This window comes from Lampris incognitus, chromosome 6, assembly GCF_029633865.1.
Source record: "Lampris incognitus isolate fLamInc1 chromosome 6, fLamInc1.hap2, whole genome shotgun sequence".
Classification (NCBI taxonomy): Eukaryota; Metazoa; Chordata; class Actinopteri; order Lampriformes; family Lampridae; genus Lampris; species Lampris incognitus.
In genome coordinates, this window is record NC_079216.1 from 40,542,582 (window position 1) to 40,567,271 (window position 24,690).

The following is a 24,690-nucleotide window of genomic DNA, read 5'->3' on the forward strand; positions in this document are numbered from 1 at the left end:
CAAAGGAAACTCATTTACACTATCAACAACGCCCAAGATATAATTGGCCTCCAAGCTACCTTGGACATTAATTTGCCTGGCTTTCACAACCTGACAAGCTGATAATGAGGCTTTGTGGGACAGCAGGTCACCTGGTAGGACGGAGGACAGACTGTTCTCGAACACTCAGAGAATAAGAGAGAGAGAGAGAGAGAGAGAGAGAGAGAGAGAGAGAGAGAGAGAGAGAGAGAGAGAGAGAGAGAGAGAGAGAGAGAGAGAGAGAAAGAAAACCATAATAGAACAAACATGGCCCATCATGCTATGTACAAATTACCTGCCAGTTATGGGAGCACCTCTCAGCCCAATCATTTTCTCCTGTGGATTAATCTATACCCCAGCCCCCAGCCCATGCATAACACACACACACACACACACACACACACACACACACACACACACACACACACACACACACACACACACACACACAGTACTCACAATTTGCTATTGATTTTGTTCACCTTTCATTTTCTGGAGGATATTTCAGTAGGTTTGATGTCTCAGGGTCCTAAAGTTACACTTAGTACTGTGACAACTCACAAGGGGGACAAATAACAAGCCTCCCCAATGACACACAAACACAACTTTAAAAGAAAATGAGGCACTCCGGAGGGGGAGGAGAGACAAACATGGCAGTGGGGTAGGGATGACAACTCATGATTGCAATGGAGGCAATGCTCTTATTTTATGGTGGGTAAAGTTGCAGACAAGGGTGCATTAGATACAGATGAGCTGTCTATGCAGTGTCAAGAAAACCTCAAGTGAGAACGGAGGGCATCGCAGGAGAGAGGACTGAGAGAAGAGAAATGATGGGATGCACTATGACAGATGGACTCATGATGACGGATGGTCTCCAAGTGGATGGACGGACACCCTGTTAAGTGAAACTGATAAAGTGATGTGTACGTGGGGTATGTTGTGTGTGTCCTGCCTGCAGGTATGTGATATATATCTCTCTTGTTGACCTGTGTATATGTATGTGTGTGGGTGTGTGTGTGTCCAACAGAGCAGAGAGGACACCAGACCCCTCCCTCTCTCCCCTTACAGTGCCCAGGCCTAATTACTTCTTACATAAACACAAATTAGCCTTGAACAGTAAAAGAAACAAAAATATGAGCAATATTGTCATTTATTCGCCATCATGTCCAATTATACAAGATATATCTCTTGAACACAAGATTTAACTAGCGTGCATGGCGTCAGCAGAGGAAGCATAGTCAGAAATTACCAATAACATGACACCATGTGAGCAATGGTAGTTTTCCTACAGCACAGTATGTACAGCCTAAGCTCTACAAAACACAAATCCACTTACTCTATGTTTACTTAGAAAGAATGATGGCCCCAAAATTAGTGTGAAAAAGTTGTGTTACTGTAACAAATCATCTTCTTTCAGCTGTTTCTCAGGGGTTGCCACAGCGGATTTTGCAGTTTCCATTGGTACCTTGTGAGGGCACATCACCAATGGCAGCCATTGTGGTCTGCTATGTTCTGTCAATCCACATAATGATTTGGCGATTTTTTATGCCGGATGCCCTTCCTGACACAACTACTAACCCTATGGGGGGTAAAGCGCTGGATGTCACCCCAGTATTCATGGACTTGCACCCATGCCTATCACCTTGTAGTACTATGACAAATACATAATAATAATAATAACAATAATAATAATAATAAATGAAAAAAGAAATAAATAAGACCATGGCCAGTGATCCAAGAGTAGCTGTGCTCAAAAGTATACAATACAACACGTATTCAAACTAAATGACATACAATACAATTTGATATATTCAGCACATATTCATGAAATATTGAAGAGCAACTTGGCAGAATCGGTAAACTATGCATAGCTTCAAGAATAGTAAGCTAGAGAGGTGTTCAGCTTGGCAGAAATGGAAACAAAACCCCTGTTCAAACTCATCCCCAAATCTCTACAATCCCTCTATAACTATGTGTACATCTGAAGAAAGGGGGAGGACAGAGAGAATAGCAGATCATCAGGGGAAACGAGAGAAGGAGGCAGGAGAGGGGAAGGCTGGTATGTACAAACAACCCAGGGGAATGCATGCAAGGCACGGAGAGCAAAAAAGAGAGAGAAATGAAGAAAGTGAGGAGTGGGGGGAATGAACAGAAAAAGGGGAGAAGGCTAGCCAGGAGACTCAGGCTTTGGCTGCCTTTGTTATCAGTTGGCACAGAAATGTTGAAGCACCGTGACATTCTCCCCTACAGCTTCCCCTGCTGCCCAGCCACTAGTGCCACTGTGTAACATAGTGCATCACACTGCCCAGGCAAAACACACATGTGCTCTCTCGCCCTCTCTGTCTCTCTCTCTCTCTCACACACACACACACAAACACACACACACACACACATGGACGCACGCACGCACACACGCACACACGCACACACACAGGCATCTGACTGGTATGCACACACATACATGCAATACATACTGTGCAGAGGCACACATAAAAAGATGGAAGAACGCCTACTATTTCTCTCTCACAAACCTAAAACACACACACACACACACACACACACACACACACACACACACACACACACACACACACACACACACACAATCATAGCAATCCATCACCCTACTATATCATTCACACACAGCAAGCAACACATCCTGCCAAGTGAAAACAGCCCTCTTTTCTTTAACTCTCCTGGATAGTTTTCAGAGTTTAATTAAGGCAATAGCATTATGGTCGGAAATGGGAAAAGAAAAAAAATCAAACTGGAATTATTGAAAATAAATTGATTAAGATGTGAATGTTTTACTGTGTTCTTGTACCTATTTGTCACGCTCACACTGGCATATTCACGAACAAACATACAGATGTGAAAATGTATACACACACACACACACACACACACACACACATATATATATACACACACACACACACACACACACACACACACACACACACACACACACACACACTGAGAGCCATGTCTCCAGATGATGATTAACTATCTTGGTTAAGAGTTTGCATATTTTAGTTGAACACTGAGGGGAATAACATTTTTCTCTCCGACTGCATGTAGCACCTACCAAAAAGGACAACTTGACCTCCAATGCCCCCTCAAACGCTGCAACCGTTTGTCTAGTCACACATGACAAAAGAGCACCATTAAGATGATTTAAAATGTAATCTGTTCAGCAATACAAACAGATGAGTAAAAACCTGATTCAGCCACCCTTAAACTGTATCACGCAAACCTGGCAGGAAGTTGGCAAAGTCATCAGATAATAACTCTGCAACACTACCACCCACATTCTGTCGGTTATTATGTATTTTCTACTTGAATGCATAATTCATTATAATTCAATTGCCTCCATTTTGTTACTTTTACTGTTATTGGCATATTATTGTAAATAATCGGTGTAGTATATACAGGGAGTCTGTCTATTTTTGTCTGGCGTTAGAAAAACAACAGCTTTTTCTCTGTTTCTGCAGTTTTGATCTTTTTTTTTTTACACCTTTTTTATTCTTTCAGGTGACACGGGTTCAGTTTGCACTGAATACGAAGTCTAAGAGCAAAAAAAGCAGAAGAACATGAGTTAAGTGATTCATTTATTAATTGACTGAGTACTGAGGCTGATGTGAGAGGCCTGGCTAAGAGTACTATTTAGTTTACAGGTTGAGCGACGTGCAAGGCAATCAATCTCCAGTAGGATATTCGTCACCTTATCTCTGAGCGCAATTGGATCTGTCATCCACGGCAACTGAAACACTAAGGAGCTATCAAATCAAGTCACATAGAAACAAAATAAAATCTTCAATTCATTTTACTTATTTCTTTCCAGTTTGTTTATTCATCCCAGCTATAATCCACTCATGGAATAGCCGTTTATAGGGAACTCGTGGTACAAAAGGGTTTCCTCTGAGCCTCCGAGATGTTAAAAAGCGAGTTAAGGGTAATTTCATTTTACACAAAATCTGTTTCAATTCTATCAAGCGGAGCCACAGGAAGGTCTCTGGTGGATTAAATCAGATCTTAACCTGCAATTTTCTTTTCTTTTCTGATTTCAATGAGCTGACTTTGCAGAAGTGACAGTTAACTTGACGACAGTAAACGGTGTCAAGGCTAAAAACTACTGATGACTTGTGTGTTTAGTGAGGTCTGACGCTCACCAGAGACCACCCTGCTGAGGATTTCTCATACTGCTTGTTCTCTCCCAGTGGAAAATGTGAATGGACACACACTAAATGTGTGCCCACGTACACATGCATACGCATGCACACACGCACACATCTTACACAGAGAAAATATTCAGAAAAGCTAAATGCCACATGTACATTTGTAAGCAAACAAGCACAACCAACACACAAAAACACATTGAGACATACACGTAACACACACAGGCACACACACATACATGGAAAGCAGGGCGCCCCCACCTTTTCCAATCATCGTTTTTTATACCCTGCAACAATATTCTGACAAGCTGCCCCCATATTGTGAGGATTTGCTAGAGAAGTGTCTGTCAAAGAGTCCCGAAGAATGACCCACCTTGGAGTGGCTGCTGCTCCACCCTTGGCTGAACTGATTCAGCCCTGGTCATCTGTAGCTGCTAATGCTCACACAAATCGACACACTTTTCAGACAGACTTGCCCTTGGACCTCTGAACATTTTTATGCTATATGTTATGTTAGGGGACGGCACAGTGGCACAGTGGTTAGCGCGAAGAAGGTCCTGGGTTCGATCCCCAGGGTAGTCCAACCTTGGGGGTCATCCTGGGTCATCCTATGTGTGAAGTTTGCATGCTCTCCCCGTGTCTGTGTGAGTTCCCTACGGGTGCTCCGGGTTCCTCCCACAGTCCAAAAACATGTAGGTCAGGTGAATTGGCCATACTAAATTGTCCTTAGGTGTGAATGTGTGTGTGTGTGTGTGTGTGTGTGTGTGTGTGTGTGTGTGTGTGTGTGTGTGTGTGTGTGTGTGTGTGTGTATGTGTGGGCCCTGTGATGGACTGTTGGCCTGTCCAGGGTGTCTCCCCACCTGCCGCCCGGTGCCTGTGGGGATAGGCTCCAGCATCCCCGCGACCCTGAGCAGGATAAGCGGTTTGGATAATGGACGGATAATGGACAATATTCTGCTTCCTTATTTAAAGTACCACAGCATAAGCAATACCCGCATTAACATTTCCTAATAAATGGTCAGCATGAGTTGACAACTGCCAAAAATGTCTCTATGGAAGACAAACTGCCGTAGGAAATTATGAGCTACTCAGCAAATGCATGTGTGATCGCATGCAATGTATGTATGTGTGTGTGCCTGCGAGACCCTGTGTGGCCATGTGCATGTGAAGTGTTACGCTACGTGTATAAGCCCTCTGAGAGTATGAGATATTTTTTTTCTCATATAATATATCATATATATGTGTTTGTGTGTTTGTGTGTGTGTGAGTCCTCTGCTTCCTGCTGACTGATCCTCTTTATCTGCAGAGCTCTGTTGGTGATTGAGGCTTTTGTCTGTTTGCTTTATGTGCTAATGATGTGTGCACAAACAGAGTGAGGACTATGATAGTATCTGCACCGCATGCATTTTATTTTCCCATTAGTCAAAGCCATACTGGCAGGCACGTGGAATGAATGAAGGATGAACCCATGCATGTAAAAGAGTTTCTGCTGGTGCACTCCTCAAGCTGTATGGTCCATAGCAGCCATCAGATTAGTAAAGGCGTTATAAAAAAAGTATTCTTTCTATGCAACTTGCACAAAGTTTTTGCTACTGTGACACATAGTAAAAAAAAAGCAAACTCCGGGTGACAGTTTAAGCTTTTCCTCTTTGCCTTTGGTGTTAGCATTGGTAATCCGTTTATAAATGAGTAATTTTCACAATTCCAAGAAAACTTTATGATCCTTATCTGGTGATAGTTGAATAAGGCCTTTTCCCTTAGAAGTTGTACTCGATTGATGATGACGCGACTATAAGATCACAAATGAGCCTTTGTCGTTTTATCAGCTTTTAACTGATATGTTCCTTTCTGGGGCTCTGATCTGTTTGAGGCAGAGTGTCAAAGGCAAAGAAAGGAAATTCATTCGATACCTTTTGAGAGACGTGTCAGGATTATTACAGCACATCCTAACCGTCCACGGTAGTAGAAACCTTATCCCTGTTGATATCACCTTCGCAATTAAATGTTGAAAACATTCAGCTTTGGCACAAAGCTGACACCACCACTGCACACACGCCTAGCCATCAACTGGTGAATATGCATAATGATACTCAAGTTGGACATATAATACTGCCAACCGATCATACCCAATGTTAGTCCAATTCTCCACAGCAACAATTCAAGGTACGTCACCAGTAAAGCGCCACCTACCTGTCGGTGATCCCTCCAGCACCTCTCCAGTGTAGCGTGTCTCTTTGAAGATCGGCCGGTTGTCGTTTTGGTCGATGACGGTGACCACTAGTATGGCTGGCCCCTCAACCAAGTTACCATTCAGGTCGGTGGTGGAAACTTCCAACTATTGGGAGAGAAAAGACAGAAGAGTCAATCTTTCTCTCAAACTGGACTGAAGAAAGTGTCAACCTCAACAAGATATATAGTCACTGAAAATCTTGGATTTCCAAAAACGGTCAGTATTTTTGGCCCATTAGAAAAGATAATCCTAGGGTTTTTTTTTTTTTTTTACTAGGTTCACTTTTACTTGGATTTTTCCCCATAATCATTTTTTTTACTAGTTTCACTTTTACTTGGATTTTTCCCCCCATAATCAAACGACAAACTCTTACAAAAGACATAACAAGGGAGATGACATCAGTATTGTCATGACTACTGAATGAGGTTTGAAAAAAAGAAAAGAAAAAGAAATTGTAGAAAGACAAATTCATGGATTTTTTTTCACTTCTGTATAGAAAAACACAATACCAGATGTCTTGGTAAGACAACTTTACTATGTGGATCTAATTTTTAGAATATTTAAACACTTTTTTGAAAGCAGCATAGGAAACAGCACCTACATTTTCCATCATAGCAGAATATGTAATTTTATAAACTGTTATGAACATTAATTTCACAGAGAAATCTTTTTCTTTTAACATTCAAAATGCTGTGCTGCTTCTCGGATTTCCGCTCATGTTACAGAGACACTTTGGTGGGAGGCCACAAAAGAAAAGATGGCCTCAGAGGTAGTTGCCATTTTCCCTACAACCATTAAGTCTCCCTGCCATTTATCTCCTTTTGAAAATGAAAACTGCTTTTAATGACAGAAATATCAACATCTGTCTTAAGTCAGCAGGGCACAGGTACAATTATTCTGCCTGTTGTTACTGAAGGTCGGCAATTACCCTGGACTGCAGTGAATGGAGTGCTTGCTCCTGAATGGTGAGCAGAAGGCTCTGAAAGTCAAGCAGCCCCGAAACACCTCCACTGCTTTGTCAGCTGAGAGGGGAAGAACAATAAGGAGGAAAATTGACTTCTCAATGATGGAGAAAGTCTCTCTTTCTTCTTTGACACCTGACATTACTTTCCCGTACAAAGATGTTGTGGTATTTGCAGGTTTCAGAGACGCATGTTTAAGACTTTAAATGACATTTTAAATATCACCCGGGATGGCTCATGAACATTCTAACTCTAACATGAAAACAAATACAAAAAGAAAAGAAAAAAAATGGAGTTCAAGACATGATGGCCAAATACTTTGGAAAGCTGATATAACATGTGACCAAAGATCTAGCATTACCATTTCTATTATAAACAAAGGAAACAGCACTTGGTGAAAAGAAAGTTTTTTTTAAATCAAGCAGAACCTTGTATGAATCATGAATTTGGAATAGTTGTCATTAATCATCTGTATTTGATCCTTCACAGGTTCCTATATAAGCTGACTGAGATTGGGCGAGAAACACCAACAGAAATACGACACCATGTCATGCTGAGGTATGAACTCTACAACCAGAGGGCACCTCTATTACTTCACTTCCCTATACACCACGCATCCCATTCACTATGACTGGTCATTACCAGGAGTTTTGAGCTAATAGACCACCGTGAAGTGAGCACCTTTTTGAAGCACAAAATGGAAGAAAAAAAAAAGGATTCCACCTTGCAGTCCTTGTGGACATGTGCAAATTTATACTGTGAGACTGACTGCAAGTGTACCATTCAGGGCATTTTTTGGTGTGTGGACTTACAGCTCCTGGGGCTTATCAACCCACAGTATAGTACAAGCTAAAGAGGAAGCTGCAAAGTTTTCCACTTGGCCACTTTGTTTAGTTTTTTTCTATGGGGCTTGTGCTTTGCTGCTGTTGTTGAGTTTGGTGTGTTTTTGTTTATCATTTTGGCCTTGGCCTCTGTGACATCTTTATGCTTCCTTTGTTTTTGTTCTTATTGAGCCTATATTAATAAATCTCCATTTTTCATGCTGTACCTCCCTGACTCGGTCTTCTTTATGCTAGACACCATTAGGGGTTGCAACACTGTGCTCTTGAATATGCCCCCCTCAACTTCCTTGTTATCAGATACACAACTTTTTTCAGGGGCCTGTCCATGGAAACAAAGCAAGACCTTGAGCCAAAAAAAAACCTTATTTTAGGTTGGTGTTGCTGAAAACTTTATATTTTTCTCTAGACAGACCAACACTAGTCAGAGGGTTGTATGATATATAGTAATAATTACACTATTTTTTTAAACTTTTCCCCCTTTTTCCTCTCCCAATTGTATCTGGCCAATTACCCCACTCTTCCAAGCTATCCCAATATGTGCTCCACCCCGATCCGGGGAGGGCTGCAGACTACCACATGCCTCCTGTGATACATGAGGCATCGCCAGCCACTTCTTTACACCTGACAGTGACGAGTTTCGGTAAGGGGACATAGTGCATGGGAGGACCATGCTATTCCCCCCAGTGTCCACTCCCCCTGAACAGGTGTCCCAATCGACCAGAGGAGGTGCTAGTGCAGCGAACAGGATATATACCCACATCCGGCTCCCCACTCACAGACACGGCCAATTGTGTCTGTAGGGACGCCCAACCAAGCCGGAGGTAACATGGGGATTCGAACTGCCAATCCCAGTGTTGGTAGACGATGAAACAGACCGTCATGCCACCTGGACACTCCCTGAAAAATCGCACTACTGATAGTTACAACAAACTGATATTCCACGGGTTTCCTCTCCTATACCTTCTCGGTTATATTTGCAAGGGACTTAATTCTGTTCATTCTAAAGTCAAGGACAGTGAGCCTACCTACTCTGCTGTTTAAATCCTCCTGGGTTGCTTAACTAGAAATGATGCTAAACTCCCAAATGTTGCTGAAGAAATATCAAAATATATTTTCATACATGTTTATATCTCTCACTTTCAGACGATTCCAGTACCTATTTGCAAGAATTCTATACCTCTTGTATTGCGCAAAGCTATTTTGTTTGATCCGCTATATTGAAAAAAAAAGTAAATTGCTATGTTTTTATCTATTTCCCTTGCTCCAAATTTCTTAATTGGCTCATTTCTTTAAGGATGGTTGATGAACGTATTGATAGCTAGTTTATATACGGGTCTGGGAACTACTTGCCTTAAAGAATGCACATCAGCTGAAATTCAATGCGGGTGTTGGGATTATCAAAAGGCATTTGTAATTGCTGATCAGTTTTTTGTTATTTTGTGTGTCTCCATATGTAATATATGAATTTGCTCCTAAATGGTTTGGTAGTCTGCTCTGGTTAATGGGTGAATGGTATTAATTTTTTTCATGTTCAGTATGCCAGGCATCTGTGCATTTTTGTAGCACAGTTGTAGTGAGTCGATTCATTACATTCACTCATTTTAACCCTGCCACTGAGGATGCACAAACCAGTGCATTCTTAGTGCCAGTCCCAAGCCTGGATAAATGGGGAGGGTTGCGTCAGGAAGGGCATCTGGTGTAAAATCTTTGCTAAATCAAATATACAGATTTCCATACCGATCGGTCGAGGCCTGGGTTACCAATGACCACCACCAGTACTGTTGGCCAGCAGGGTGCCGGTCGAAACTATACTACTGTTGGGTGAAGGAGAAGGAGAGGGGGAAGGCATGTCCAGAGGCAGTGGGAAAGGAGGAAAGGGGTGTGGAGGTGAGAGTCAGAACTTTGAATGTTGGCACTATGACTGGTAAAGGGAGAGAGCTGGCTGATATCATGGAAAGAAGAAAGGTGGGTATACTGTGTGGCCAAGAGACCAGGTGGAAGGGGATTAAGGCCTGGAGCATTGGGGGTGGGTTCAAACTCTTCTACCATGGTGTGAATGAGAGGAAAAACGGGGTAGGGCTAATTCTGAAGGAAGAGTATGTCAAGAGTGTGTTGGACGGGAAGAGTGTCAGACAGAGTGATGAGTATGAAGCTGGAAATCGAAGGTGTATTGACGAATGTTATCGGCGCATATGGCCTGCAAGTTGGGTGTGAGATGGAAAAGAAAGAAGAATTCTGGAGTGAGTTGGATGAAGGGGTGGAGAGTGTACCCAAGGAGGAGAGAGTAGTGATTGGAGCAGACTTCAAAGGGCATGTTGGTGAAGGGAACAGAGGTGATGAGGAGGTATGGTGTCAAGGAGAGAAATGTGGAAGGACAGATGGTGGTAGATTTTGCGATAAGGATGGAAATGGCTGTGGTGAATACATATTTCAAGAAGAGGGAGGAACACAGGGTGACGTACAAGAGTGGAAGAAAGGGCACACAGGTGGACGATATCTTATGTAGAAGGCGTGATCGGAAAGGGATTGGAGACTGCAAGGTGGTGACAGGGGATAATGTAGAAGGGCAGCATCGGATGGTGGTCTGTAGGATGACTTTGGAAACCAAGAAGAGGAAGAGAATGAAGGTAGAGCCAAAGATCAAATGGTGGAAGTTGAAAAAGGAAGACTGTTGTGTGGAGTTCAGGCAGGAGTTAAAATAGGCACTGGGTGGTAATGAAGAGTTGCCAGATGGCTGGGCAACCACTGCAGAAATAGTGAGGGAGACAGCTAGGAAGGGGACTTGGTGTGTCATCAGGACAGAGGAAGGAAGACAAGGAGACTTGGTAGTGGAATGATGAAGTACAGCAAAGTATACAGAGGAAGAGGTTGGCAAAGAAGAAGTGGGATAGTCAGAGAGATGAAGAAGGTAGACAGGAGTAAAAGGAGATGCAGCGTAAAGCAAAGAGAGAGGTGGCAAAGGCAAGTGAGTTGTATGAGAGGTTAGACACTAACGAAGAAGAAAATGACTTGTACCGATTGGCTAGACAGGGGGACCGAGCTGGGAAGGATGTGCAGCAGGTAAGGGTGATCAAGGATAGAGATGGAAATGTGCTGACAAGTGAGGAGAGTGTGTTGAGAAGGTGGAAGGAGTACTTTGAGGAGCTGATGAATGAAGAAAATGAGAAAGAGAAGGTTGGATGATGTGGGGATAGTGAATCAGGAAGTGTGGTGGATTAGCAAGGAGGAAGTGAGGGCAGCTATGAAGAGGATGAAGAGTGGAAAGGCAGTTGGTCCAGATGACATACCTATGGAGGCATGAAGATGTTTAGGAGAGATAGGAGTGGAGTTTTTAACTAGACTTTAAGATACTTTTGTAAAGTGAGAGGATGCCTGAGGAATACAGAAGTATACTGGTACCGATTTTCAAGAACAAGGGTGATTTGCAGAACTGTAGCAACTACAGAGGTATAAAGTTGATCGGCCACAGCAGGAAGATATGGGAAAGAGTAATAGAAGCTAGCTAAAGAGGAGAGGTGACGATTAGCAGCAAGCAGCAGTATGGTTTCATGTCACGAAAGAGCACTAGAGATGCAATGTTTGCTTTGAGAATGTTGATTGAGAAGTATAGAGAAGGCCAGAAGGAGTTACATTGTGTCTTCGTAGATTTAGAGAAAGCAAATGACAGGGTGCCGAGAGAGGAAGTGTGGTATTGTATGAGGAACTCGGGAGTTGCAGAGAAGTATGTAGGAGTGGTGCAGGACATGTATGAGGGAAGTGTGACAGTGGTGAGGTGTGCAGTTGGAACGACAGATGGGTTCAAGGTGGAGGTGGGATTACATCAAGGATCGGCTCTAAGCACTTTCTTGTTTGCAATGGTGATGGGACAGGTTGACGGACGAGATCAGGCAGGAGTCTCCATGGACGATGATGTTCACGGATGACATTGTCATCTGTAGTGAGAGTAGTGTGCAGGTTGAGGAGAGCCTGGAGAGGTGGAGGTATGCACCGGTGAGAAGAGGATGAGAGGGAGAACAGTGGAATGGTGAGGACGCAAGGAGTAGAGGTGATGAAGGCATATCAGTTTAAATACTTGGGGTCAACTGTCCAAAGTAACGGGGAGTGCAGAAGAGAGGTGAAGAAGAGAGAGCATGCAGGGTGGAGTGGGTGGAGAAGAGAGTCAGGAGTGATTTGTGATGGAAGGGTACCAGCAAGAGTTAAAGGGAAGGTTTACAAGATGGTTGTGAGACCAGCTATGTTCTATGGTTTGGAGACAGTGGCACTGACGAAAAGACAGGAGGTGGAGCCGGAGGTGGCAGAGCTGAAGATGCTAAGATTTTCACTGGGAGTGATGAAGAAGGACAGGATTAGGAATGATTATATTAGAGGGACAGCTCAGGTTTGGAGACAAAGCAAGAGAGGCAAGATTGAGATGGCTTTGACATGTGTGGAGGAGAGATGCTGGGTGTATTGGGAAAAGAGAGTCAGGAGTGATTTGTGATGGAAGGGTACCAGCAAGAGTTAAAGGGAAGGTTTACAAGATGGTTGTGAGACCAGCTATGTTCTATGGTTTGGAGACAGTGGCACTGACGAAAAGACAGGAGGTGGAGCCGGAGGTGGCAGAGCTGAAGATGCTAAGATTTTCACTGGGAGTGATGAAGAAGGACAGGATTAGGAATGATTATATTAGAGGGACAGCTCAGGTTTGGAGACAAAGCAAGAGAGGCAAGATTGAGATGGCTTTGACATGTGTGGAGGAGAGATGCTGGGTGTATTGGGAGAAGGATGCTGAATATGGAGCTGCCAGGGAAGAAGAAAAGAGGAAGGCCAAAGAGGAGGTTTATGGATCTGGTGAGAGAGGACATGCAGGTAGCTGGTGTGACAGAGAAAGATGCAGAGGACAGGAAGAAATGGAAACGGATGATCCGTTGTGGCGACCCCTAATGGGAGCAGCCGAAAGTAGTAGTAGTTGAAATGACTCAACTGCATTTGAAGCAGGCACGGCGTTATGGGTGGGCCTGACGGTCTTAGGCCCGCACACTTTTCACCAGGCCCACCCTACAATTTTCCTACCCAAAAAAATATATTATATATATTATTTTTTACCAATTTTCATTTAGTCATAAATGATTCGAAATCAGCCAATAATCGCATGATTTTGTACTAAAAATAGTTTTTATAAACATAATTTTATTTGTTGATGTTCATGCGCAAGCAAGTTCATGAGACACCCGATGTGATGTTCGACGCCGGCGGGATAGGCTAGGCTAGTTCCAACTGCCATACCAAGCGTTGCTTTTTTTCACGAAAACATATAAGCGGTCGGCTATACTACCGTATGTGGGTGTAGGCTATGGTGCAACCAACTTTGTTTAAGTTCTTTAAACGTGTACGAACGGTGTCAGACTCGGAGTCGTCACTGCAACCAGGAGATGACCAAGGGTTGGTATCCACAACGCCACGCTCTTCCTCTCCGCCACCTCAGGATGCTAGCACCAGCAGCATGGATTATGCTAGCAGCAGCAGTATGGATCATGCTAGTACAAGCAGCATGGATGCTAGTGCATCCTCCTCCACCTCGTCGCGAGTGGAGGATTTAGCCCCAGGTATGTGTTGCAAACATGTCACCTTTATCCATTTTAATCCAAAATATGTTGTTTATTTTATTCGCGTATTGCATCTTTGTCAACAGGTCACAGACCTGTTGCGCCCTCTATTGGTCGGTCAGTGATAGAATTATAATTCAAAATGGTCACTCACTGGCTTTCAACGTTGGCAAGTGATGGTACTGCGGCTGTTCAAGCAATATATATTTTGCACTGAGTAATTTTTAACATTTTGGCTCATTTTGTCAATGGTGCATGAATTATGAGGGTTTTTTGTGATTACATTTGTTAATCTATCTAGCTCGATTTTGGTCTCAAAATGCACCAAATTTATGCATTTAAATTATCAATATTGAAAAATTTTCTTCCGGGGGAGCTTGCCCCCGGACCCCCCTAGGGAATTCCAGGCCCATCCATAATTAGCCCGGCCCACCCAAAAAGAAATCCTGGAGCTGTGCCTGATTTCAAGACTGCAGTGTGGGTTTACAAAAATGGCTATAGAAATTACATTTGCCCTGGGTATACCTTAGCTGTTTAATAATGTTACACATACACTCACCAGCCACTTTAGTAGGCACACCTGTCCAACTGCTCGTTAACGCAAATTTCTAATCAGCCAATCACATGGCACCAACTCAATGCATTTAGGCATGTACACATGGTCAAGACGATCTGCTGCAGTTCAAACCGAGCATCAGAATGGGGAAGAAAGGTGATTTAAGTGACTTTGAACGTGGCATGGTTGTTGGTGCCAGACGGGCTGGTCTGAGTATTTCAGAAACTGCTGATCTACTGGGATTTTCACGCACAACCATCTCTAGGGTTTACAGAGAATGGTCCAAAAAAGAGAAAATATCCAGTGAGTGGCAGTTCTGTGGGCGAAAATGCCTTGTTGATGCCAGAGGTCAGAGGAGAATGGCCAGACTGGTTCGAGCTGATAGAAAGGCAACAGTAACTCAAATAACCACTCACTACAACCGAGGTATGCAGAAGAGCATCTCTGAATGCACAACACGTCGAACCTTGAGGCAGATGGGCTACAGCAGCAGAAGACCACACTGGGTGCCACTCCTGTCAGCTAAGAACAGGAAACTGAGGCTACAATTCGCACAGGCTCACCGAAATTGGACAATAGAAGATTGGAAAAAAGTTGCCTGGTCTGATGAGTCTCGATTTCTGCTGCGACATTCAGATGGTAGGGTCAGAATTTGGCGTCAACAACATGAAAGCATGGATCCATCCTGCCTTGTATCAACGGTTCAGGCTGGTGGTGGTGGTGTAATGGTGTGGGGGATATTTTCTTGGCACACTTTGGGCCCCTTAGTACCAATTGAGCATCGTGTCAATGCCACAGCCTACCTGAGTATTGTTGCTGACCATGTCCATCCCTTTATGACCACAGTGTTCCTATCTTCTGATGGCTACTTCCAGCAGGATAACGCGCCATGTCATAAAGCTCAAATCATCTCAGACTGGTTTCTTGAACATGACAATGAGTTCACTGTACTCAAATGGCCTCCACAGTCACCAGATCTCAATCCAATAGAGTACCTTTGGGATGTGGTGGACCGGGAGATTCGCATCATGGATGTGCAGCCGACAAATCTGCAGCAACTGCGTGACGCTATCATGTCAATATGGACCAAACTCTCTGAGGAACGTTTCCAGTACCTTGTTGAATCTATGCTACGAAGGATTAAGGCAGTTCTGAAGGCAAAAGGGGGTCCAACCCAGTACTAGCAAGGTGTACCTAATAAAGTGGCCAGTGAGTGTATACACACACACACACACACACACACACAACACACACACAACACACACACATATATATATTATAACAAATGCAAAATAAGGACGTATATCAGTCAAAGGAGTTAGTTTGTGGATTAGTTTTGAAAAGGAAATGACAATGTGTAATTCACTTAACAGAATTAAAACTATATAAAAATAAGATGATTAATAAACATAAAACTTAGGTATGAACATTACTGTGTATATGAATTTTGTTTGGGACTTTTGGGTATATATACATATATGAAAATACATATGTTGTATTTTACATAAATTTTTGACGCATGCTCCGCGGCGACAACCTGTCATGTCATGTTAACATTCACGTCGGTGTTCTGTCTTTTTCTACTGTATTTTTTCTAAGCTGTAAGTCTTGATCATCTTAGTCTATATTGCCTAGCTAAAGGTCTAATATGCTGGATCTATACAAGGTGTTCTGGATTGTATTCATAACCCTATGGATCATCGATACAGCTGAGCACTACAACCAGAGGTTAGCGTCTACAGACCACTCATCTATAGCCAGGAAGATTTTCCACAAATACGGTCTTCTATCCTCTGCAACACTATCCTTCCTCCACAGATCCAATTGAGGAAAAGACGTAGGCGAGGTGGTGTAAGCACCAGACTGAGGAAGTGTCCCTTTAGAGTCCCTCTTCCCTCCATCATACTAGCGAATGTACGCTCAATTCAGAATGAAATGGATTCACTGCATGCCAAGTGCCAGGTGGAGAGGGCCTTCAGAAGCACCTGTATCATCACCCTGACTGAAAGCTGGCTCAAGAAGGCTGTACCAGACACTGAGGTCAGTCTCCATTTTTCCACCGTAAGCGTTGACATGATTAGTCAGTCGGGCAAGGCAGTGGGGTTTGCATCTTTATCAACAAGAGGTGGTGTAATAACATCAAAACCCTGGAGCACAGTCTGTACACCTTCCCCACTGTGTACATCGGCTGTGTTTACATCCTACCCAGCGCTAACACCAAAGTGGCAGTGGAGCTAGCAGCCAAGAATGTGAGCTCGATGCTGGCTAAATATCATGAAGCCCCGATGTTCATTGTGGGTGATTTCAACAACTGCAGAACTGATGGTGTTCTGCCCTCTTTCCACCAGTACGTGGACATTATGGTGGCCCTGAAGTACAAATCACAATGACAAATAGTAAAAGACAATAAATCAAAAAACACAACGGTATATAGGAAATCACAACAAAAACTCACTGAACACAACAGCAAATAGGAAAGCACAACAACTCACAAAACACAACGGCAAATAACAAAACACAACCACAAATTGCAAATCAAATTAACAAAACAGAAACCACAACCACAGATCAGAAAACACGATGACAAATCAGAAAATGCAACAAATCAGAAATTACAACTGCAAAATGGAAACTGCAACCACAAATCAGAAACTGCAATCACAAATAAGAAAACACAACGACAATAACTCCTATCGGAACAGGTGGGTGACTATCAACAAGGATCGTTGCTGATTGGACGTATTTCGTGCTTGAAATATGAAGTGTTTCCGTACTGTGTTTACCTGCTGCTCTCACATGTAAACATAAGCGCTACCGACGATTCAACGTTTGCCATTATCAGAGATTATTTTGATGCAGGACATACATATGAGGTGATACTTGATATGCTGTAAACTTTTCACAACATCACTGTGAATATGAACACTCTGAGGACACATTTAAACAAACAGTGTTCTCCTTCGTGTGGCCACATGAAAGATATTTTCATTCCTCTTAAAGAGATGGACAGTGCATCCAATCAGCGGTGACCCTTGTCTATAGACGTCCACCTTTTCCAGTAGGAATTAATGTCGTTGTGTGTTCCCGATTTGAGGTTATGTTTTCTGATTTATCGTTGTGGTTTCTGTTTTGCCGTTGTGATTTCCAATTTGTCATTGTGCTCTCCGAGTCGTGTTTTCTGATTTTATTTTGTGTTTTCTCTTTTGTTAATTCAATTTGCAATGTGTCATTGTGTTGTGTTATTTGCCATTGTTTTTTGTGAGTTGTGTTTTCTTTTGCCGGTGTGTTTTGTGATTACATTCTGGACATTGTGTTCAACACCTGGGCACTTCTTTCACGGTTGATGGAACGGGGTGTAGGCACGGAGGTAGACGTGATTGGTTGTTGCGTCGGCCAACAGACAGCGCGGAACCTCGAAGCGCACTGACTGCCAGACCGACAGACAGAGCAATAGTTGGGGTGAATTAAGTTAACGTTAGTTAGCTAGTTTAGTTTAGGAACAGCGGGAAACAGTAGATTGATGTTAGACGCAGCTCTTTGGCCCTTGCACCTTTACTAACCAACTCTATGTCAATGTGGATTGTAAAAAACACACAGCAAAATAACTACAAAGCTAGCGTTAAACTAGCAACATAATCCGTGACTTCATATGTAGTCGAACGACCCCGAGTCGATGTTTCAGTGCGCAACGTTTGTTTCAACTCAGTGTGCTTCGAGGTTCCGCGCTGTCTATTGGCCGACGCAACAGCCAATCACGGCTACTTCTGTGCCCACACCCCGTTGGATCTAGCGTCAACCCTTTGTAGGCACGGAAGTAGACGGGATTGCCTGTTTCAGACGTGATTGACTGTTGCGTCGGCCAATAGATAGCGCAGAACCTCGAAGCGCACTGACTTGAAACAAACGATGCGCACTGAAACGTTTAGGTAGCTAGCTTACAACTGCCCTTAACATTGCCAGATCGTACTGTAACCCTAACCCTAACCCTATTGCTAGCTAACTAACGTTAACTTAATTCGCCCCAACTATTGCTCTGTCTGTCGGTCTAGCAGTCAGTGCGCTTTGAGGTTCTGCGCTGTCTATTGGCCGACGCAACAACAAATCACATCTACTTCCGTGCCTACACCCCGTTGGATCTAGCGTCAACCATCTAGTATCAACCGACCATAATGCTGTCTTCCTTCTTCCACACTACAAATCGGAACTGAAATGCATCAAGCCTCAAATCCACTGCGCCACCCAATGGTCAGAGGACACCATCCCACAAGCACACGGCTCACTGGCATGCACAGACTGGAAAATTTTTCAATGAAATCTGGATACTGTTATCCAGAATGCAATCTGGATAACAGAGTATCCAGATTTTGATGTAGTCACTTGTCACTGACTACATCAAATTCTGCATCACCACCACCATACCCACAAAAACCTTTAGAAAATATTGCTAACTCCAAGCCCTGGATCACCTCCCATATTGAACACAGCCTGAAAGAAAAGCAGAATACATTTCAGCGCAGGCGCTGGGCTTCCCTTAAAACAATTTACAGACGGATAAAAAATGATATTATCAAGGCCAAACCCAAAAATAAAGACAAATTGGAGCAGGAGTTTAGCAATGTGAACATAAAACAAGCCTTTCATAAAGTAAGAACACTTAACTGGTTGTGAATCAATTCAAGATCATTCCACAATCACAGACCCCACCACCTTTGCCAACACTCTGAACACCTTCTATGCATGATTTGACATCCACAACCACTCTGCAGTCTGTGAGGAGCTGTTTAATGCCCTCCCCTCTCACAAGCCCACACACCCACTCTTAACAACAGAGGATGTCTGACTGCAGCTGGACAGGTACAAACTTGGCAAGGCACCAGGGCCGGATGGCATTCCAGCTATGGTGCTTAAGCTCTGCACCATGGAGCCATCCTCTACTCCAGCTTCTGGAAATCCTATAGGACAGCATCAATTGCCACCCTCTGGAAGACATCCACCATTATACCGGTGGCCAAAAAACCTGGCCCCTCTGAACCCAACCACTATCGACTGGTTGCACGCACCCTAATAGCCATGAAATGCATAGAAAAACTGATCCTGCACACCATCATACCAGCTGTCAGACCACAACTGGATTCATATCAGTTTGCCTACAGGGCCAAATGGGGTAGAGAGGATGCTGTGGCATGTTTCCTCCAGTCCCTCCTTCAACATCCGGAATCACCTGGCAACTTAGCTTCAATTCTCTTCATCGACTTCAGCTCTACCTTCAATACAATTCAACACCACCAGATGATCAAGAAACTCCACCTCAACATCCCTCCACTCATCCACTGGGTCCACAACTTTCTTACACACCACAGGCTGTAAGAATAGGCACAGTAACATCCTCAACCATCATCATCAACACCAGAGCCCCTCAGGGCTGTGTCCTGAGTCCCTTTTTCTACACTCTCTACACAAACGACTACATCAGCCCTTCACTCTTCACCACTTACTAAAAGTCAGAATAAGAATCAACTTTATTGGCCAAGTGTCCTTATGCATATGAGGAATTTGACTCCGGTTTACAGCAGCTTCTAGTACTTACATAAATCACTCACGAAAAAGGGCAACAAAAAGAAAAACAAAAGAAATAAATTGATTAATAAATAGATTACTGAAGGTAAGTATGTATGCACAACAGGGTATGTCACAACTATACAGAGTTTTGTTATGGCAGAATAATTTATAAGTTATCATGCCCATATATTATTATATGATATATTAATATCATTTTATATTAAATACTAAAATATATACTATTTATCTATTATCATGTAATTATATACTATATTATATAGTTTTTTATAATTATAATAATTTATAATCTGTATACAACAGTTGTATATGTATTTATAATTGTATATTTGTATTGCACATCTGATTTAAAAAGAGGTACTGCACATTGTAGATATGTAAGTGAGACATAATCTTGACTAGAGGGGGATATTTACAAAATGTAATGTTTACATAATAAGTGTCCATTATTATACCATGCTGTTAAGTGTTCATGAGTGTGATGCCCTGCGGGGAAAAACTGTATGTGTGGTGGTTTTGGTGCATATTCCTCTGTAGCACTTGCCAGAGGGTAGGAGTTCAAACAGACGGTGTCCTGGGTGTGGGTGTGTGTGTGGGGGGGGGGGGGTCTGTGCTGATTCTTCCTACCCATTTCCAGGCTCTAGAAGAGTATAAGTCCTAGAGGTGGGCAGGGGTGCACCAATGATTTTTTTTTCTGCTGTCCTTACTGTTTGCTGCAGTCTGTTCCTATCCTGTTTTGTTGCTGCTCTGAACCAGACCGTGATGGATGTGCACAGGACAGATTCAGTGACTGCATTGGCTCAACAGCTCTTGTGGCAGACCAAATTTCCTTGATTGTGGCATAAAGAAATTCCTCTGCTGGGCCTTTTTGAGGATGGAATTGATGTATAATACTCTGTAAATGTGTAAATAATCTGATGACACGGCCATACTGGGACTACTTAATGACAATAACGCCATCACAGCCTATCAACACTCCATTTTTTCATTTCATTCAATGGTGTATGGACAAGTACCTCCAAATAAACATGGACAAGACAAAAGAACTGGTCATGAACACACCAAACACACCCCTCACAGGACTAAACCACATCTCCCTCCATGGTAAGACAGTGGAACCGATCATCAAGTTCAAATATCTTGGACCGACTTTTGACATTAAACTCAGCTTTGATCAACAAACACATCACTGATATCCATAAACGATCCCAGCAGAGACTCTAGGTCCTCCGCAAGCTCAGAGCACTTCCTGTTGTCCCCCACCTTCAGTTGTTACTTTACAAAATCATAATCCAACCCATCCTGCTGTAGTGTTCCCCTTTTCTATACCATGCTGGCCATCTCCAACAAAAACAAACTTACCAGGATCACACATGCTGCCTCCAAACTCATCCACTCCCCTACACCCGACCTCTCAGACATGAACAACAGAGCAATCACACACCTTGCACTCACAATAATGAGTAACACCGATCACCCCCTCAATCCATACCTCACATTATTACTGTCAGGCCACAGATACAGGACTCTGAAGTGGAGAATGTAATGAGAAGAGTCACTTTGGCAGAGGTTTTGTCCCTTCTGCCATAGCAGCACTAAAATAACTGCCTTGCTGTAGTAGCATAGAGCCAGATTTATCTGTAGGTGTGATCCATGTATTTATGCTGGGATACAGGCAGGGAATGGATGTTATGTGTCTATGAATGTGTGTCCAACTATGTATAACTGTATAAGCTGTATGTATAACTGTATATTGTGGTGTGGTTATCTGTGTGTTTCTGTGCATGTACTATCTGTGAAAACTGAAAATTTCTGCAGAACATTAAAGACTATCTATAAATAGTCTCTCTTATTTTCCTATTTTCCTCTTTTCTTCTTTCATTCATTTTCAGTGTATAAATCTAAAGGGGTCTGTGGTACAAATGTAAAAATGGTATGTGTAATAAGGTAAGGCTTCAGCCTACACCTTTTCAGTCAGTACAAACTTGCATTGATTTGTTAATGCTTCAAAAGTAATGACATTATTTATTATTTATTTACATGTGTATTTGAGCTGTATAATTTGAAAATGACTGAACAAAACTACTACTACTACTACTACTACTACTATTACTTTCAGCTGCTCCCATTTTGGGGTCACCACAACGGATCATCCGTTTTCATCTCTTCCTGACCTCTGTATTTCCTCTGTCACACCAGCCACCTGCATGTCCTCCCTCACCACATCCATAAACCTCCTCTTTGGCCTTCCTCTTCTCCTCTTCCCTGGCAGCTCCATATTCAGCATCCTCCTCCCAATATACTCAGCATCTCTCCTCCACACATGTCCAAGCCATCTCAATCTTGCCTCGCTTGCTTTGTCTCCAAACTGCCCAACTTGAGCGGTCCCTCTAATATAATCATTCCTAATCCTGTCCTTCTTCGTCACTCCCAATGAAAATCTTAGCATCTTCAACTCTGCCACCTCCAGCTCCGCCTCCTGTCTTTTCGTCAGTGTCACTGTCTCCAAACCATATAACATAGCTGGTCTCACTACCATCTTTTAAACCTTCCCTTTAACTCTTGCTGGTACCCGTCTGTCGCAAATCACTCCTGACACTCGTTTCCACCCACTCCACCCTGCCTGCACTCTCTTCTTCACCTCTCTTCCACACTCCCTGTTACTTTGGACCATGGGTCTCAAACTCGCGGCCCGCGGGCCAATTGCGGCCCACGGGACATTATTTTGTGGCCCCCTACTTGACATCAAAGTTTAGTGTTGGTGCGGCCCGCGCTTGCCCTGGGCTTTTATTTTTCACTTATGAGCTACCATAGCGCAGGCTCATGACAGCTTCCGGTGTCACGTTTGTTGTCAAGTCATGGTGCGTTCCCGTTACGTTGGAAGTTGTAAATTGGAACGACTCGGATTTCAGACTTCCAGTTGAAATGTCCAACTCGGAGCTCAGAAAGTCCGACTTCTGAGCAAAACTTGAACGCACCATAATGGGCAGCGTGAATTAGCAACGGTTGAAACTTGGTCGAAACTTGATTCCGGAGCGACACCAAGTGGAAGCAAAATATATCCTGTCAGCAAGCCCCAGTTATGTCTTTCTCAGAACCTGCCGTGAAGAGAAAAGTTGGTGACGAGCACAGACAATTTCAGGAAAAGTGGGAGACGGCATATTTTTTTGTTGAGCACAGAGGCAGCCCGACGTGTCTTATATGCACCGAGAAAGTTACGGTGCACAAGGAATACAACATCAGACGTCATTACTCGACTAGACATGCTGATGAGTATACAAAATACCAGGGAGATGAGAGAGAGAAACGGGTCGCCGATCTTAAAACATGTTTACTGAAGCGACAAGATTTCTTCAAGAAAGCTAGCAAAGATAATGATGCAGCAGTCGAAGCTAGCTACATGGTGAGTGAGATGATTGCTAAGTCGGGAAAGCCATTCAAAGAAGGGGAGTTTGTTAAAAAGTGCATGTTACAGGCTGCAAGTATAGTCTGTCCGGAAAAGAAGGGTCAGTTTAGCAACATCAGCCTTTCAGCCAACACAGTGGCAGAGTGCATTTCTGACCTGTCAGGTAACATATATGATCAACTGCGTGAGAAAGCCAAACGTTTCTGTGCATAATCAGTCGCTCTTGATGAGAGCACAGACATCATTGACACTGCGCAGCTCGCAATCTATGTCCGTGGTGTTGACGACAGTTTTGAAGTGATGGAGGAGTTGCTCACAGTGATTCCAATGCATGGCCAGACCACCTCTCAGGAGATATTCCGCCAGCTGTGTGATGCTATTGTGGATGTGGGTTTGCCATGGAAGAGGTTTGCTGGAATAACAAGCGACGGAGCACCATCAATGACAGGGAGGAGAAATGGAGTGGTGGCACTTGTTCAGAAAAAAACTGGAAGAGGAGGGTGTGGAGGAGGCCATTGCTCTGCACTGCATTATCCATCAGCAGGCCCTTTGCAGCAAATGCCTGAAGTTTGACAATGTGATGTCTGTCGTTGTGAAATGCATCAACCATATCAGATCCAGGGGTTTAAAGCACCGGGAGTTCCGCGCCTTTTTGGAGGAAATAGAGTCAGCATATGAGGATGTGCTTTACTTCACTGAGGTACGTTGGCTCAGCAGGGGAAACGTCTTGAAGAGGTTTTTTGAGTTGAGAGCAGAAGTGAAAGCCTTCATGGAGAAGGCTGGGATGGCTGTTCCTGTGCTAAGTGATCCCAAATGGCTCATGGACTTAGCTTTCCCTGTTGACATCACACATGAGCTGAATGTACTGAACAGGAAATTACAAAACCAGGGGCAGCTTGTCAGTGCTGCCTATGACAACGTGAGATTATTCTCCACAAAACTTGTGTTATGGAAAGCCCAGCTCTCTCAGACAAACCTCTGCCATTTCCCAGCATGCAAGGCACTCATGGATGCAGGCATACCATTCAGTGGTGAGAAGTATGCTGATGCCATTGTGAAGCTACAGGAGCAATTTGATCACAGGTTTGCAGAGTTCAAGACACACAGAGCCACTTTTCAAATTTTTGCTGACCCCTTCTCCTTTGATGTGCAAGATGCCCCTCCTGTGCTTCAAATGGAGCTCATTGACCTGCACTGCAGGTCAATGAGCTTATTTGATAGCTTGTTTGTTTTTGTTGTTGTTTTTTTTTTTTTTTTTTTTAGCTTATTAGTATTCCATCTTGTCATAACAGAACTTGGTGTCCCCTTTTTGTCTCACACTGTTTGATTTTGTTCC

The 24,690-nt window shown here is 43.3% G+C and overlaps 1 protein-coding gene across 1 annotated transcript in view; it reads right to left on the bottom strand.

Annotated features, from left to right (window-relative positions):
• The window catches only part of cdh13 (cadherin 13, H-cadherin (heart)), a 678,090-nt gene that overhangs the window by 442,051 nt on the left and 211,349 nt on the right, over nt 1-24,690 (bottom strand). The window contains 1 exon segment of the mRNA XM_056282406.1: nt 6,387-6,531. Coding sequence (XP_056138381.1) covers nt 6,387-6,531 — 145 coding nt within the window.